The 16,145-nt window shown below is 43.1% G+C and overlaps 2 protein-coding genes across 2 annotated transcripts in view; one reads left to right on the top strand and one right to left on the bottom strand.

The window, feature by feature from the left end:
• Window positions 1-9: 9 nt before the first annotated feature.
• Window positions 10-5,572, top strand: Pno1 (partner of NOB1 homolog). The gene is made up of 7 exons (XM_075944397.1): window positions 10-261; window positions 381-530; window positions 2,009-2,092; window positions 2,242-2,302; window positions 2,496-2,613; window positions 4,609-4,679; window positions 5,161-5,572. Exons 1-7 carry the CDS (start codon window positions 58-60, stop codon window positions 5,226-5,228), a joined length of 756 nt encoding a protein of 251 aa, XP_075800512.1. The 5' UTR covers window positions 10-57; the 3' UTR covers window positions 5,229-5,572.
• A 4,776-nt stretch (window positions 5,573-10,348) lies between these two features.
• Window positions 10,349-16,145, bottom strand: part of Ppp3r1 (protein phosphatase 3 regulatory subunit B, alpha) — a 45,138-nt gene continuing 39,341 nt past the window's right edge. The window contains exon 6 of the mRNA XM_075944396.1: window positions 10,349-12,441. Within this exon, the coding sequence (XP_075800511.1) occupies window positions 12,394-12,441 (48 nt within the window). The 3' untranslated portion in view covers window positions 10,349-12,393. The remainder of the gene's footprint in view (window positions 12,442-16,145) is intronic.

The following is a 16,145-nucleotide window of genomic DNA, read 5'->3' as shown; positions in this document are numbered from 1 at the left end:
CGCACGCGCTGTATAACTCCGCACGTGTCTGGCTGGTTGGACTCACTCAGTTCGAACATGGCCGAGATGGAGACGCAGAACTCCGGGACGGAGGACGGCTTCACTCCCGTCACGCGCAGAGGGAGCCGGCGGGCGAAGAAGCGACAGGCCGAGCGGCCGTCAGAGGCGGGACAGGACGGAGATGCCAGCAGCATGGACACGGAGGAGGCGCGGCCGGCGAAGATGCCGATCTTCCCGCCGCTCTCGGGCGAGCGGCTCCTGGTGCGGACCGAGGCGCGGCGGGGTGGAGTCGGGCGTCCAGGCGAAGGATCCGCTCTGGTTTTAAGTCTCGTCCCGCCGGTCTCCGGTCACCTCCTGAATGTGTGCGTGCTTTGTTGCAGGCTGAAAAAGAAGAAACGAGAAGGATTCCTGTCCCCGCTAACAGATACACACCATTAAAAGAGAACTGGATGAAGATATTTACTCCGATAGTGGAACATTTGGGGCTTCAGATACGCTTTAACCTGAAATCAAGAAATGTAGAAATCAGGGTAAGGAGAAGGGTAGCCCTTTCGCTGCCTACCGAGTTTTCTCCCTCAGAAATGAAGATAAATGAATGCATTTCCCTTAATAGAGCTTTTTCTAGTAAGTGGCTGGTGCTTTTGGTGGCTTTGCTCTCTGAAGAAAACTGGCTTTTTTTCCATTCTCTTCCTACTTAGTTCCAGACAGCTTTCAAGGTCTAGCTCAAGCACTTTCTCGTTAGAAGTTTGTACGTTTCTCTTGCGCTTCGGCAGCTGCCTTGTTTATCGCAGGATCCTTAGTTGGTGGTCTCAGTATGTGTTTGTTGATGCCATGGATCACGGGCATAGTGTGTTAGCCCGAGGTAAAGCTTGTCATTTGGTCTTTAAGGTATGGTGTAGGTACCTTCCCATTCCTTCCCCCAACCCCACACATGCCAAAGGATGAGACAAGGGAAGGTTAGAGATTCAGTGCCTTGGCCAGAGTCTTCAACTTTGGTCCTAGAAAGGACCATTTAGGGTCTTCTACGACGGCATGTTATTTTATAGATGAAAAAACATAAATCTGGAGTATTTATGGTACTTGCCAAAAGTCACATATAGAGTGGGATCTAGAGTCTGGAACTTTGTTTCTTTCTTTCTTTCTTTCTTTTTTTTTTTTTTTTTTGAGACTAGGTTTCACTGTGTAGCCTTGGCTGGCCTGGCACTCAACGAGATCTGGAGGGTACTGGGATTAAAGGCGTGTGTTCCCCTACCCAGCTGGGTTCTGTTTTTAAATGTGCATATCCTGTTAACACAATCCTGTATGCTTTTAAGTTTGTCAAATGGAGAATCTCTTCAAATGGGTTGTGAATTTGTGTGGGAGACCGGAAGGAGTATTTTAGAAATGAGACTGTTTAGGTTTTTAGTACTTTAATTTTCTCGTGTATGATAAGTGTTTACATTACAAAGCACTCAAGGTTGTCAAGGGGAAGCTTAGAGCTAGACGTGTAAGGCATATTATTTACAGTGGTGGGCGTTTGCTGAATAACAGCTATTTCTGTAGTTCAAATAATTACTCGCAGACAGGATTCCTTCTTAAACTATTCTTGATTTCCTCAGTGCTAGACATGCAGGTAGTCAGAACTGGAGTTGTTGATTTGGGAAACAGCAGCATATAAATGGTCCCTTAAGATAGAACGTCAGGTCAGGACTCCTTGGGGGATACTGCCGTGATGGAGAAGAGAGGACTTGTCTGGACATTTACTAGAGGACAGAATGGGTGTGAGCCCCTGGTATGCTAGAGACCAACCTCCATTAGTCATAGTGAATGGGTTTGTGTAGAATTTCCCAGCGTTGGGGCCAGAAGGTTCCCTTGTACAAATTAAAGGGAATGCTTATTCCACCTTAAAGGGGTCTTAACAATATTGGGGAGGGTGGTTGATGGTGAAGGAAATTTTGTCGTTTCTAGTATTTTATTTTTAGAAATGCTTTCTTTCTCATCCCCTCCATACGTGCACCTCTTTTTTCAGACTTGTAAAGACACCAAGGATGTCAGTGCCCTGACCAAAGCAGCTGACTTTGTGAAGGCCTTTGTTCTCGGATTTCAGGTGGAGGTGAGTGGTCTCAAGAGACTTGGAAATGCACAGTGTAGACTTTTCAGTGGCTGGATCATTTTCCAAACCTTTGAGTTTTGTCATTGTGGTGTCTGGATTTTGGTTGTAAAAATGAAAAGGCCTTGATGATGCCTACTTTTCTTTTGTAGGACGCACTCGCACTTATCAGGCTGGACGACCTCTTCCTGGAGTCTTTTGAGATAACCGATGGTAAGGGAAGCAAGCGGTGGTTCTTCTGTGTGAACCGTCAGCCTTTGTGTTTCCGACTGCATTGTGTCCTGTCTGGTTTTCTAATAGCTTCAGTTGAGCTGCATTACTAACACTTTTCAGAAGATGTATATTCGTGTTGTTTAGTAGAAAAACTCAATAGCTAGCCACCTGATGTCTTGTTTTTCTTGTTTAGTTAAGCCCTTAAAAGGAGACCACCTGTCAAGGGCAATAGGAAGAATTGCTGGCAAAGGAGGCAAAACCAAATTTACCATTGAGAATGTGACACGGACGCGGATTGTTTTGGCAGATGTGTAAGTATCTTGTCTTGAGAAAATTTTCATGATTTGTAGTTGATCTTACTAGTTTCAAAAAGGTCGTAGATTTTATTTGTTGTAAATTTTTTCTCCTTTTGGTATTGGGGACTGCCTCTGGGATGTTGTGCATTCTGGTCGTGTACCATACCACTGCGTTACAATAGTTGCCTTTAACCCACATTGGGTTTTTCTAGTTGTGTTGTTCTAGTTGAATATTCACCAACTTGAAAGGATGATGAGTTAATCAAGGAAATTTCAGTAATTGTCCCCCTGAGAATAAAAGAAATAACTTAGACATACTGTTAAGATGATTTATTAAAAGGGAAGCTTTACATTTTATCTTGGACAAATCTATTAAATCCTTAAGGGAAGTACAAATAGTAGGTGTTTGAAATCCCATTGTGAGGTTTTCCTTTAAGTCAGATAGTTGCATGTGCCTGTATATAAGATGATAGAGGCTCTCGACGAAGGTGGGGATCTGATGCGGAGCTGGGAGTACCTCTGAGGTCAGAGCTGCTCTGTCCCCGTGTTGGTGTTAAACAGGCAGATAGATGTCTCAGAACTGATAGACTATGAAGTTGGCAGACAGCAGTTGACAGACGGGTGAGGATTTCATTTTAATATTGGTTTGCTCTAAACATCATTATTTGGACCACATTAATGTAGGCATTCTTTATATTTAAGGGCAACTGTTATATTGGTGGTCCTCTCCTTGAAGCCAAATATCATAATTCTGCTCTTTTATGAATTGAGTCTTATGAGTCTGAAACCTGAGCTTTTTTTCTACTGGAAATTTCAAAGACACGGAAAACAACGATATTTAAGATGGCTGAACGTAGTCTGAAAGTTTTTGTAAAGTTGTTTGAGAAAGGGTATTTTTGGCACAATTTACATGAGTAAACAAATTCACCTGACAGCCTGTCAGGCGGGTCGCTTAGCATGGCAGTCCTGCAGCCCTGCCACACCCATACTGCCCACCCTCGGGGTCCCCATGCATCATTTTAACCAGTCCTTTACCCCACCCTAGTCCCAGTGTGTATTCATTTAGCACATTGCTTTAAACGCTTCATTTTGTTGGGACAGCAGTAGTTCACTTTTTTAAATAACCAAGTACCATTCTAATTACAGTTGATGGGCATTTGGAATGTTTCATTTTGGAGTCATTAAATACCAAATTCTGATGTAAGGGTACTTTTTTTTATCTTTTGATTAATTTTGAATTAGATTTAAGATGTAACAATAGTTGTGTTGTTGTTGTTGTTACATTTAGAATTTTGTTGGTCATTATCGTAAGCTAGTGGGCTTCCTGGGTAAAACCTGTGACTTTCCTCCTTTGGCAGCCTGTCAATATCCCACATCTACTAGCATTGGACTTTTTATGTGATATTCTTTGGAATCAGAGAGAAGCATTATATCCCCCAAGTATAAAATAACATCTTATTTAAATGTATGTAAACATCAAAGCTTCTAAAGTAGTTTTTCTTAGCTTTGTAATTAGTTGAAATTGAAAGATGCTGTGGTAAGTGAATCAGTGTTACAGTTCTGGGTGTTCAGTGAGCAGCTAAATGGTCTAAGCTTTCTTGATTTCTGCGTCCTTTTCATGTTGTGTCCTCCATCCTTCCCATCCTTACTGCTCAGGATGACGTCCGGGGCCTCACCCGAGGCAGGGTGTGCGCCTCTGAGCTACATCCCTAGCCCCAAGTCTGCTGATTTCCAATCTTGTATACAATGGAAATACTTTCTACCTAGAAAGCGTCCCTTGGAGGATTACATGATAAACCACAGTCACTGATTTGAGAAGTTTTAGAAGATTACATGATAAACCACAGTCACTGATTTGAGAAGAGTTTTAGAAGATTTAGAAAGTTGTCAGCAATCACCCCCTGCCCTGTTTTAGAATGTGGATCTGTTGCGGTTTCCAGAGTTTTTAGTTTCCCAGGATTTGGTACTGACATGGCTTTGTGGCTAACCTGACTCATTTGCTTCTTTCAGGAAAGTTCACATTCTCGGCTCGTTCCAGAACATTAAGATGGCGAGAACTGCCATTTGCAACCTTATCCTAGGTAACAGCAGTTTATTATTTCCTTGGTGTTTCCTCTGCTTAGGGAATAGAAGGATTCAAGCCTCACTTACAAAGCAGCTTTCATATTGTTAAAGTACTAAACGGAAGTCAAAGAGCTGGTAAAAAGGGAAAAACAGGAATATTTCACTTAGATTCCATCTGTTAGAGAAGAGAAAGGGTTCCTTGGCTAATCTCATTAAATCTCTACACAGAAGAGCTATTCCAAATATAACAGAACAGTTTAGGTTCTACAAAATGGGGGCTGCTGAACACATCCAGCAACTTGATTTAATCTAGTTCTAGAGTTAGCAATTTGCTTAGAGAACTGGAGGTTTTTCTCTGGTGTTCAGGTCTGGCTAGCTGGCTTTTTGAAATGCTATTTTTACAACTGACTTCTCTTAGCAGTGCAAAGTATTTGTCTTCTGTGTAGTTCTGTGTATTTGAATATATTTGTATATATACTCTGCTTTTTTCTTGAACAGGAAATCCTCCATCAAAGGTGTATGGCAATATCCGAGCAGTGGCCAGTAGAGCAGCGGACCGGTTCTGATTCTCCTCCGACCCTTGAGATGCACACATAAAACCAGGGGAAGATCTCCCAGCTGCCTACAGCTCAGGTTCCACGTCAGCCAGAGCAGAAGCAGAAAGAGGAGGTTTAACAGGACTTGTACACTCCTGCTTCTAGGATGATTTAAATATCAAAATGTAATACTTGTAATACTTAATAATACATTAAGTATTTTTCCCTTAATCCCATGTGGCAGAGTCACAGTTTAAAATCCTGTCATTTATAGGCAACTTTGTAATTTGTCATTTACAGACAGATTTGTAAATAAAGTTAGAGCATTTTTTTTTCTCTGAAAAATTTCACTAAAATCTCCGAAGACTTGTGAATCATTGTCCCTGCTACAGGGCACCGACGTGACTGCTTCAGAATTGGGGCACAGCACTAATCTGTGCTATTGAACCTTACGTGCTCAACTTTGCACTCTCAGTGCAATTTATGAAGCCTACATCACAAGGCTTCTCACGTAAATGATGAAAGTAAAGCCATTTTCCCAAGAACTGTTTTCCAAACGGTGTATTCTTATAACTAGTGTCTGTGTATGTGGATTTACTTGTTTCTTATATTGTTTAGAACCTACTTTATTAAACATGATTTAAATAGTACACTCTTTTGTTTCTCAAAGGCCCTGGCCAAAACAGTGATTGGAGTATCAGAAATAACTAAAAGTAGTAGTACTTTTTTGAGCCAAGTGGTGGTGGTGCACACCTTTAATCCCAGCACTCCAGAGGCGGAGGCAGACTTTGAGTTTGAGGCCATCCTGGCTCTACAGAGCAAATCCCAGGACAGGTTCCAAAAGCTACACAGAGAAACCCTGTCTTGGGGGGCAGAGAGTAAATGTTTAAAAAATTTTAAAAAATTGCTAAGTATTTACGAGTGTTTTGTGCATTGGGTATGTGCACTATGTATGTGCCTGGTATCCCCAGACACCAGAACGGGATCAGATCCCTCAAACTGGAATTAACAGAGAAGGTTGTGAACCATGTTTTCTGGGAATAAGTCTGAAAGGTCAGCAATCTTTAGCACTGAGCCAGCTCTAATAAAGAGGGGTGTGTGTGTTTGGAGATAGGTATCACTGTGTAGCCCTGGCTAGCCTTGAACCCACAGAACTTCCCCTGCTTCTGCTTCCTGAGTGCTGGAATTCAGAGTGTACACCACCACATCCAGCATAAATTTTAGTTTCATTTATGTGAATTTGGTGTGTATGTGTGTGTGTGTATTCCTGCCACGTGTATAGAGGGGTGTGTGTGGGTGCCGGCCACATGTATATAGGTGTGTGTATATAGGTGTGTGTGTGTAGGTGCCTGCACACGTATAGGGGTATATGTATGTGTGGGTGCCTGCACATGTGTATAGGGGTGTATGTGGGGGGGTGCCTGCACATGTGTATAGGGGTGTGGGGGGGGGTGCCTGCACATGTGTATAGGGGTGTGGGGGGGAGTGCCTGCCACGTGTATAGGGGTGTGTGCAGGTGCCTGCAACATGTGTATAGGGATGTGGGGGGGGGTGCCTGCCACGTGTGTATGGGGTGTGGGGGGTGCCTGCCACGTGTGTATAGGGGTGTGTTGGGGGGGTGCCTGCCACGTGTATAGGGGGTGTGCCTGCACATGTGTATAGGGGTGGGGGGGTGCCTGCCACTTGTGTATAGGGGTGTGAGTGCAGGTGCCTGCAACATGTGTATAGGGGTGTGTGGGGGGGTGCCTGCCACACATGTATAGGGGTTTGCCTAGAGCTGTAGCTACAGGTGGTTGTAAGCCTGATGTGGTTGCTGGGGCTGAAACTCCAATCCTCTGAAAGAGCAGCAAGTGCTCTTAACCACCGAGCCATCTCTCCAGTTCCTCTTTGACTTTTGAGACAGGTTGGTTATGTAGTTAGTCCAGGCTGGCCTATGACTCACTGTGCAACCCAGCTTGCCCCAAACTTGGGACAGTCTGCTGCCTCAGTGTCCCATGTGCCAGTCGGGGTTACAAACGTGTGCCATCCATGCCCTGCTTAGTTTTTGTTGAGTCTGGGTTCCCTTTTTTTTATTTTTAATTTTTGGTTTTTTTGAGAGGGTTTCTCTAGTTTTGGAGCTCTTGGAGACCAGGCTGGCCTTGAACTCAGAGATCTGCCTATCTCTTCCTCCCAACTGCTGGAATTAAAAGTGCGTGCCACCATCGCCAGGCAAGTCTGGGTTCCCTCTTACCGGTAGTGCTAACTACTCAAGCTGCTTTGTACCTTGGATATACTGTCTACCAACAGGAAATTGCTGGAGTGTCCCACCAAAGGAGAAAATATTATCTGGAGTCTATAGAGCCTGTAGGAGGTACAAACACATGCCCAGAGAGAGGGATTAAAAATTGTGCTGACGCGGCATGTGCTTTTCTGGGAAATCATGTCTATGGCCTTTTCAAATGTCTAATGTGATCGGTGGCTGGGTAATGGTCAGTGTTTTGGGTTTAATTCTAAGGAACTGAGACAGAGTAACATAGTTTTTGCCTGAGAAAGTGTGAGCTTCTATGTTATTTTTATTGCTCCTTCCCAAGCACCATGCAATCAGGAGACAATGCTAAGAGGAACTCTTGGAATGTGAATGAATGCATGAAAAGCAATTTGATTGCATCTTGCTGGTAGTTTATCTTAACAACCTGGACCAAATCACTCCTTTAACATCTCCAGTGATAGCAAACCACAGCCAACCCGAAACCTCAGTTTCTGTGGACTGCTACTGGACTAGCCTGTTAACTGGAAGGCCAATTTTGGATCTGCAGCGTCTTTCACAACTCTAACTATACTTTACTTATTATTACATTGTCTGGGTTAAAAGAGAACTGATTTTCTTAGGTAAGCTATGGTACAACTTGGTAATTCTTCTATTGGGGCTCCAGCTCTTGTGTCTGCCTAGCAATAGTGATAGAGATGAAAGTTGATTGTTGAGCACCTGGAGACAGACTTTACTGTTCTAAGAGCCATGTTATGATTGGAGCAATACACTGTTACATTATTGAAAGCATCTATAGCCATTCTGAAAGCTGCAAAATACCTGTCTTGGGAAAGTTTTACTTATTTGGCCAAAGAAAACCAGAATCTCTAGAACTCTCATTTGGATGCTTAGCTGATGGGAAAGGTTGCAACAGGCCTTACAGCTCTACATCAATGTGAACCTGCAATGTGGGGGCGTTTTAAAGACACAGGTGAACACCTCAAGACGTGAACACTACTTTGTATGTACATCCTGAGAACTACACAGAAAGTAAATCTTTAACATCTTGTCCACACCTCTCATTCTAAAACACTCTACACTAAAAACCTCTTTTTGAGGGCTGGAGAGATGGCTCAATGACTAAGAACACTGACTGCTTTTCCAGAGGACCCAGGTTCAATTCCCAGCACCCACCTGTCTGTAACTCGTTTTAGGGGACCTGAAGCCCATGGCAAAACATCAATGCATGTAAAATAAATAAAATTCTTTTCTGAAATACAGCTTTCCACATTAATCATTGTTAATTGTAGATAATGCAACTTTGTTACTATTTAATGTGCAACCATCATAATGTTCTGTGTTCTGATGCTCTACTAAGTTTTTAATGCTAATTGCATTTCTTCCTGTTGCCCTTGGCACAAATTTCATTCATCTCCCGGGATTTTATTATATCAATATAAAAGTGGAGCTATTTCACGTAACAGGGTTTATCCATGTTAGGAAATATGTCAGGTTGTTCCTTCCTGTGGCAGTGTTTGTACTTGCCAGAATACCTGGACTGCTGCCAGCCTCTGGCTGGTGCAATGCTGCCGGAACTGAGCCCCTAGTTCAGTAGTAACTAAAGAGGCAGCCAAGTCTCTCTCCAATCCTGTTTTTCTGGCTTTTGGAGGAGAAGAAGAAGTTACAGTCTAAAGCTTGTAAAATAGATGGATTTGTGACTTGCATTCCCTTAATGACAGTGCTATTGAACATCATTTCCTGTGCTTAGTGGCCGCTTGTGCATCTACACTGTTCAAGTCCTTTGCCCATTATTTTAATTAGGTGTGTTATTGCTGTTGTGTAGACCTTCAGGTTTGATTATCAATCCCTATTTTTCTATACAGTTTACAAATAGAGTTTCCATTTCATTCTGAAGTCATTTTCTTAGGCTCTCTCTGTTCAGATCCTCAACAGTGTGGAGCCCACTATTCAGTGCACACAAATCTTGAAATCTGTGAACACATATGTATGTTCTGGGTCAAAACACCCAACACCCCACAACTCATTTGGGTAAGGGACTTCATTTACCTACCATGAGTATCTCAACACGATCACAGTGCTAATCACATTAAGAATTCTGCAGTACTTTCAAAAATAGGCCAGGCATGGTGATACAGGCTTTTAATCCATCCCAGCACTGGGGAGGCAGAGGCAGGGAGAATCTTTGAGTTCCAGGCCAGTCTAGTCTACAAAACAAGTCTACACAGAGAAACCCCACCTGAAAAAAACAAGTCTCAAAAATAGAAGATATAAAACAGCCGCATTTATAAGATTGTAACCAGCCTGGTTTAGTGTGAAGTTAAATGCAATTACAACATGTGTAATCCAAGAACTGCATACTAGTTAATTTCCTAAATAATGATCACATACCAAAATCCAGGTGATACTCTGCAAAGTGGACATAATTGCCAAACAAGCAAACCGCTACTGTGTAAAGCATTGGTTTTTTATTCTATAAGCAGGGAAGACAAAATATGGTTGGAAGAGGAGGCTGTGGAATAAAGGAAATGAGACCGGGTAAAGGAGTCCAAAGAGTATTTACGTTTTACACCAGGACAATCAGAAAAGTCCCTTTGAGCCAGCACATACAAAGGTGAACAAGGCATTAAAGGCAACTGGAAACGAGGCTGGTACACAAGGGTGGGACAAAAGCAAACCAAACCCCGAAGGCACTAATAACAGGCCCGGGTCGGGAAAGTGAGTGGTAAGGGAGGTAAGCGGAGTCAGGGGACTTTATAATATCAGCATTTTCGTTTGTTCCAGATACTTTGCCTGTAGCTTATGATTCAAAACAAGAAAGCACTGTATCAAGGTTTGTAAACCCTAAAGCATGGGCTGGCCTCCCAACTGTAATAGATGTAACAGATGACAGAACACATCCAAGCAAGTTTCAAATATTTTATTGTCTTACTCATACAGTATGAAGTCCTCTAAAGATTTCACAACATGACGTGGATCATGCAGAAGAAAATTTAAACATTCAACATAAACCATGCCCTCCCCGCCTCCCTCACACAAACTAAAAAAGAAAAACCCTCATTCCCCAGTAAGGAAATAGTTCGCACTATTTTTTTGTTTCCACAACGCCAGCCAAGATATGCACAAGCAAGAGATATAGAAAGCATTTGCTAAAATATTTGTAACAAATAATTATGTACAAAAAAATTCACAAAAGCCTAGTTCCCTCTTGAGCAGAGCACATGGCGGCTGACACTGGGACAGACCAAACCGCGGGCTGGGATTGGAAGCCACGCACTGATCCAGAGGAACAAAGTAGTTACATGTCGTGGAGATTTTCATTTTGAGTATTATTAACATTTCCAAAGTTTGGCAACATCATCTTTTAAAATTATGCAAATTATGTAAACAAGAGGTACATTTTAAATTGATCTACATGCAAAACTCCATGTCATGCAAAGACACCAAGCACCGGGATTTTTCTCTCACAGACAGAGCCCATGGTGTGTGCAGCACTCAGTTGAAGGAACAGCGGTGGCAGGCAGGTGTACTCAATTTAATATTCTTTCACCTTGATTCAACCCGCCCTTTACCAGTCTTGATTATCATTCTTGATTATAAAACCAATTTTAATAGAAAAACTACATAGGGAAGACTCATATAAAACTAACCCAGAAGGGTCTACTTCCAGCCAATAGTACCTTTGCAGAAAAGGGAAGGGATAAGGTCACGTGGTAGAACATGACATACTTTTATGTCACACAAATTTAATGTCATTATCTATCACTAATCATGTGGGCAAAACAACAAAAACCTTTATGTGCTATCTTGCCTTCTGGCAAAGAAATTTTAAAAGTACAAATCTGAACAAAATCTGTTCTCCTCTGCATATAGATTAGCAAACAGGATTTTACATAAATATGCGCTCATTAAAGTGTCACTAGTTTTTTTTTTTGATTAACTGATACATCTTTTGAAATGCAGAAGGGAAATTCATGATTCATACACAGTTTAGTGACAAAGTCATTGTGGATAATAAAGCAAGGATAATCCATTACATGATTACTTTGGATTTTCTTCACTAAATAATACATTTTTTAAAAAGTCATGACTGCCTCAGAAAACTCCTGACCTTTATAAAATCACAATTGCTTATTACAATTACTCAGGGACACCTAATAAAAATAACAGCGACTGTAAAGTATCAGCCTGAAGCAGCCATAGCATATGCAGTTCTTCTATGGACACAAGAGCCCACTCTTGGCAACAGCACTGAACTAGACCTCCAACTGAGATGGACTAAACGCTGCTCAGCAATAAGACGCGGTCCCTGGAAATATATCAGAGATATAAATAAAAGTTATAGACTCGTTACAAAAATGTAATTAAGGTAAATAATAGGGCATTAACAAATGCTTTATCAATCTCTCAAAGGAGAAAGCACAGAGAAAGGAAATAGCTGGCCTAATACCTGGCGCAAATTGTACAATCCTATATCTACATATAAAACTGTGTGAAATAAAAGGAAGGATGTTTTATGTTCTGCTTGGCACTTTTTGTACTCTAACATTTTGTTTCTGAATCAAGTATATTAAATTAAAGCCAACCTACTAAATATATAGAAAGCTACATATATCTATATATAAATATTTACATATGTATATATAGATACTTTCTTGTTATAAAAGATGAAGAAAAATAAATTAAAAAGCCAACCCCTTCCCTTTCTCCACCACGCTGATATGCTCTTTTCATGTTGCTGTCCTTCAAACCTAAAGTGCTACACAGAGTTATTGAGAGAGTACGAGTTCAATAACACTTCGTTGGCTTCATGAGGCTCATGTTGGAAAATGTGGCTTCACAGAGAAAAATACTTCCATTTAAATACACAGAGAGCATTGCTGGACGTCTTGAGCAGATCTTCAGAGATGGAGAAGAAAGCAAAAGTGTTGGGTGGTATTCTCCAAAGAGTCACACATCTACCACCATCTTTTTGTGGATATCTAGGCCACCTACAACCTGCGACAGACAGAGACAAGTCTTTAGTAGTAAAACAACTGTCCTGGCGACTTTTGTCAACTTGTCAGGCTAGCGACATCTGGGAAGAGCAGCCTTAACTAAGAAAATGTCTCCATCAGAATCAGACTGCCTGTGGGTCAGTCTGTGGAACAGTTTCTTAATTAATGATTGATGTGGGAGGCCCCAGGCCATTGTGAATGGTGCCACCCCTGGGCAGGTGGGCACTGGGTAGGTGAGCAAGCCACGGAAGACAAGACAGTAAGCAGTATTCCTCTGTGGCTTCTGCATCAGTTCCTGCCCTGATTTCCCTTCGTGGTGGATTACAACTCTAAGACGCTGGTGACTGAGAAAACTTAGTGACAAGGTCAGACCCATTTCTTTCATAGATAGATATCCTGCTCCCTACCCATCCCCCACCCCACCATTCCTTCCTACCATCTGCCTGGAGGATCTGACTGCAGGTGTCAGGGCAGGTTCCACAAGACTGAACATGTTAATGTGCAATTATTTTTATAACAGCTGCTGAAGAACTGAGCTCAGCCCAACTGAGGGGCTTTCTGCTCCTCAAAGCAACTACACACAGAATTGTTGCCCAGGATTAGCACAAAGAAGCTGATGCAACTGGTGGAGTGGGCCAGGCTCCGTTTCAAGCTGGAAGAACTGGATGGTGTCATCTATGTGTTACTGGTTTTGAAGGCTTGAGGGGAGATGTAGACCTTGGGAAAACATTGCCTGAAGTCCTGAAGGTGAATCCTAGATTTCAATAGATAGCCTAGAATGTTAGATGCCAGGACCATGGAGGTTCTGCCAGGGAGAGCTGTAGAGCTGGAATGAAGTGGATCAAAAAGAAGGGCTACGTGTGCCGCAGACAGACAGTCCCACCCCTGGGCAGATGGGCCTGGGCTGATGGAAAAGGAAGCTAAAAAGAAGCCTGGAAGCAGCGATCCTCCACAGCTTCAGTTCCTGCCTTGGCTTCCATGCTCATTATACACACTAAAAATACCTAAGAAGTAACTCCAACTAGGGCTATGCATCCTCACTGGCCCGTGGGGCACTTTCTCGATTCACGAATGATGCTCGAGCCCAGCACACTGAACAGCAGTCCCACTCCCACCCACAGCAGGTGGTTCTGGTTGTATACGAACAAGCGGAGCAAACCCAAGAAAATAAATCAGCAAACAGTGCTCTTCCACAGTCTCTGTGCCAGTTCCTACCTCAGGTTCCTGACTGGAGCTCCTGTCCTGGGCAGGCTACAGTGTGAAAGTGTAAGATAAATCCTTTCTTCTCCTAGCTTGTTCTGTTTGGTGTTTACCACAGGAAGAGAAACCAAACTAAATCCAGACCTGCTTCTGCCAGTGATTTAACTGTAACTTTTCCTTCCTCAAGCTGCTTTTGGTCAGCAACAAGAAGCCAGCTAGAAGACTACTCCAGCTTCTAAGAGGATGGAGGTGTGGGGGTGAAAGCGGTCTGGTTCTTACAGAACGCCTCCATGCAGGACCCCCTCATAAAGGTCTACAGTGACATCAGCTACCCAGCCTTGTCTGTCTGTCCTTCTCTCTGACTTGTTATGTTACACTGATTGCATTTTATATTATAACATGGTTATGACCTTATGGGGACGGGGGTAGAAGGTGTGGCTTTTAAAATGGTGTGCTTGGGTGTCAAGCTGACGACGGGTGAAGCTGTTTGTTAACCTGACAGGCTTCTGGGTGTGCCTCCGGCAGACAGCAGAGTGCCGAGATCGCACTAAGAGTGAGAAGATCCGCCCCACTGTGGGCAGACATGCTCAGGTTAGATCTGCAGGTGGGAAGGAGAGTCGAGTGGAAGCTGCATCCGTCATCATTCTCATCCTGGCTGGTGACATGTGACCTTGAGATCATGCCACCCTCAATGGGCACGGCAGACTCTAGTCTTGAACTGTGAGCCAGAATAAACCCTACCCTTTAGTCACCTGCTACATTTTTAGAAAGTCTGTGTGTATACATTACATAATATCCTAAGACAAACTTGTGCCTCTCTCTCACTTTTAGGAAACTTCACTTTAAGCACATTTTATTCCACTCACAGGTTGTACTGGTTAGTGTTTTTATCAATTTGACACAAGTTCAACTAAGAAAATTGGCCTATGGACAGACAGTGGGGTGTTTTCTTGTCTGATGAACCCACCGTGGGCTGCACAACTATCAAATTGGCCCACTTGTTGCATAATTTCCATTTGTCTCTATCTGTGTGAGTGACCCCCCCCCACCCCCAGCTCCAGAAAGGTCAAAGAACAACTTGAGAGGCTTGGTTCTCCCCTCCCACCAAATAGGTCACCAAGAGATCAGATCAGTAGGCTTGCAGGCCAGCACTTTTACCCACTCCTTGTGGGGTCTAAATGTAAACCAGGACTGGGAAACGTTCCTAGGTAAGTATCTACCAATGACGGACAAAACTCTCAAGAATGTATATCTTTGCCTCTCGTCTAGAAGCGTCTATATTCTCTGCCTTTAGCTTGTAGTTGAAAATGCTTTGTGCTAAGGACAGTGGTACAGAAGACAAGCTGCAGGAAAGCTAAGAGGCACCGAATCCTTGGCTCTGGAGTGAAGGAAGGTTCTACCTCGTGCTAAGTTTCCTAGAACTCTCAGTACCTATGAGACTCCACTGGACACAGAACCCCTGTGACAGAACAGAAGAACCCATTCATTGACACCTTGAAAGAGGAAGGCACAAACCACTAGGCCAACTGCAAAGCATCTAAGGTTAGGATGGCAGGGCTCTTGCCCCTTTTCTAGGGTCCTCGTGACTCAGTTTCTGGTGTTGTCAGCTAAAATTCATGAACACAAAACTGTTTTACACTGAAACATCTTTTTCTCTTTTAAAAACAAATAATTTATTGTTTTTTTTTCTAATGTTCATTAGTATTTTGCCTGCATGCACGTTTGTGTGAGAGTATTAGACACTCTGGAACTGGAGTTATGGACAGAAGTGAGCGTCACGTGGGTGCTGGGAATTAAACCTGGGTCCTCTGGAAGAGCAGCCAGCACTCTCAACCTCTGAGCCATCTCTCCAGTCCCATCAAAGCATTTTCAAACATGCTTTTTGTTGCTACTTGCAGTACTGAGTGGGCACTGGCCCAATGCTGCATGCATGGTGGCAGGCAAGTGCTCTCCAACTAAGCCTTATTCTCAGCTCAATGGGTGAGTTTTAAACAAATCTTAAAAATATATCCCACTTATAATTTCGATGGCCTATCAGCAAATAAGTTACTAGTACCGTAGAGAGAAGGCTATGTTGGTCAAAAGCTTGCCATGCAAGCGTAAGGCTCTGTGTTAGAACCCACATAAAAAGCTGGGTGTGGTAGCATGTGTTTGTTGGTTTTTTCTTTGTTTTTTTTTTGGGGGGGGGGGTGGTTTATCTTAGTAGCCCGGGCTATTCTGAAACTCCCTCTGTAAATCATGCTGGCCTTAAACTCACAGAGATCCATCTGCCTCTGCCTCCCAAATGCTGAGGTCCACTGTCAGCAGTGGTGAGACAGACAGGAGACCCCCGGGGCCTGCTGGCCAGCTGGTCTAGCAGAAATAGTGAGCTTCAGAATCAGTGCAGAAGAGTTGAAAAACTAAGGACAGCATATGAGATAGACACTTCCAGGCTCCACATACACCCACGCACACCCATCCCCAATCATACCACTATCATTCCTGCAGCGTTTTATCAGACTGCTT

This window comes from Microtus pennsylvanicus, chromosome 12, assembly GCF_037038515.1.
Source record: "Microtus pennsylvanicus isolate mMicPen1 chromosome 12, mMicPen1.hap1, whole genome shotgun sequence".
NCBI classification, from domain to species: domain Eukaryota; kingdom Metazoa; phylum Chordata; class Mammalia; order Rodentia; family Cricetidae; genus Microtus; species Microtus pennsylvanicus.
This window is presented reverse-complemented; position numbering and strand designations above follow the sequence as displayed.

What these genes read in the sequence shown, in the direction of transcription:
- Pno1 (XM_075944397.1), top strand. Translation starts at nt 58, where the DNA reads ATGGCCGAGATGGAGACGCAGAACTCCGGGACGGAGGACGGCTTCACT. An exon ending in TCTCGGGCGAGCGGCTCCTG is followed by an intron (nt 262 to 380) that starts GTGCGGACCGAG and finishes GCTTTGTTGCAG; the next exon opens with GCTGAAAAAGAAGAAACGAG. An exon ending in CAAGAAATGTAGAAATCAGG is followed by an intron (nt 531 to 2,008) that starts GTAAGGAGAAGG and finishes CTCTTTTTTCAG; the next exon opens with ACTTGTAAAGACACCAAGGA.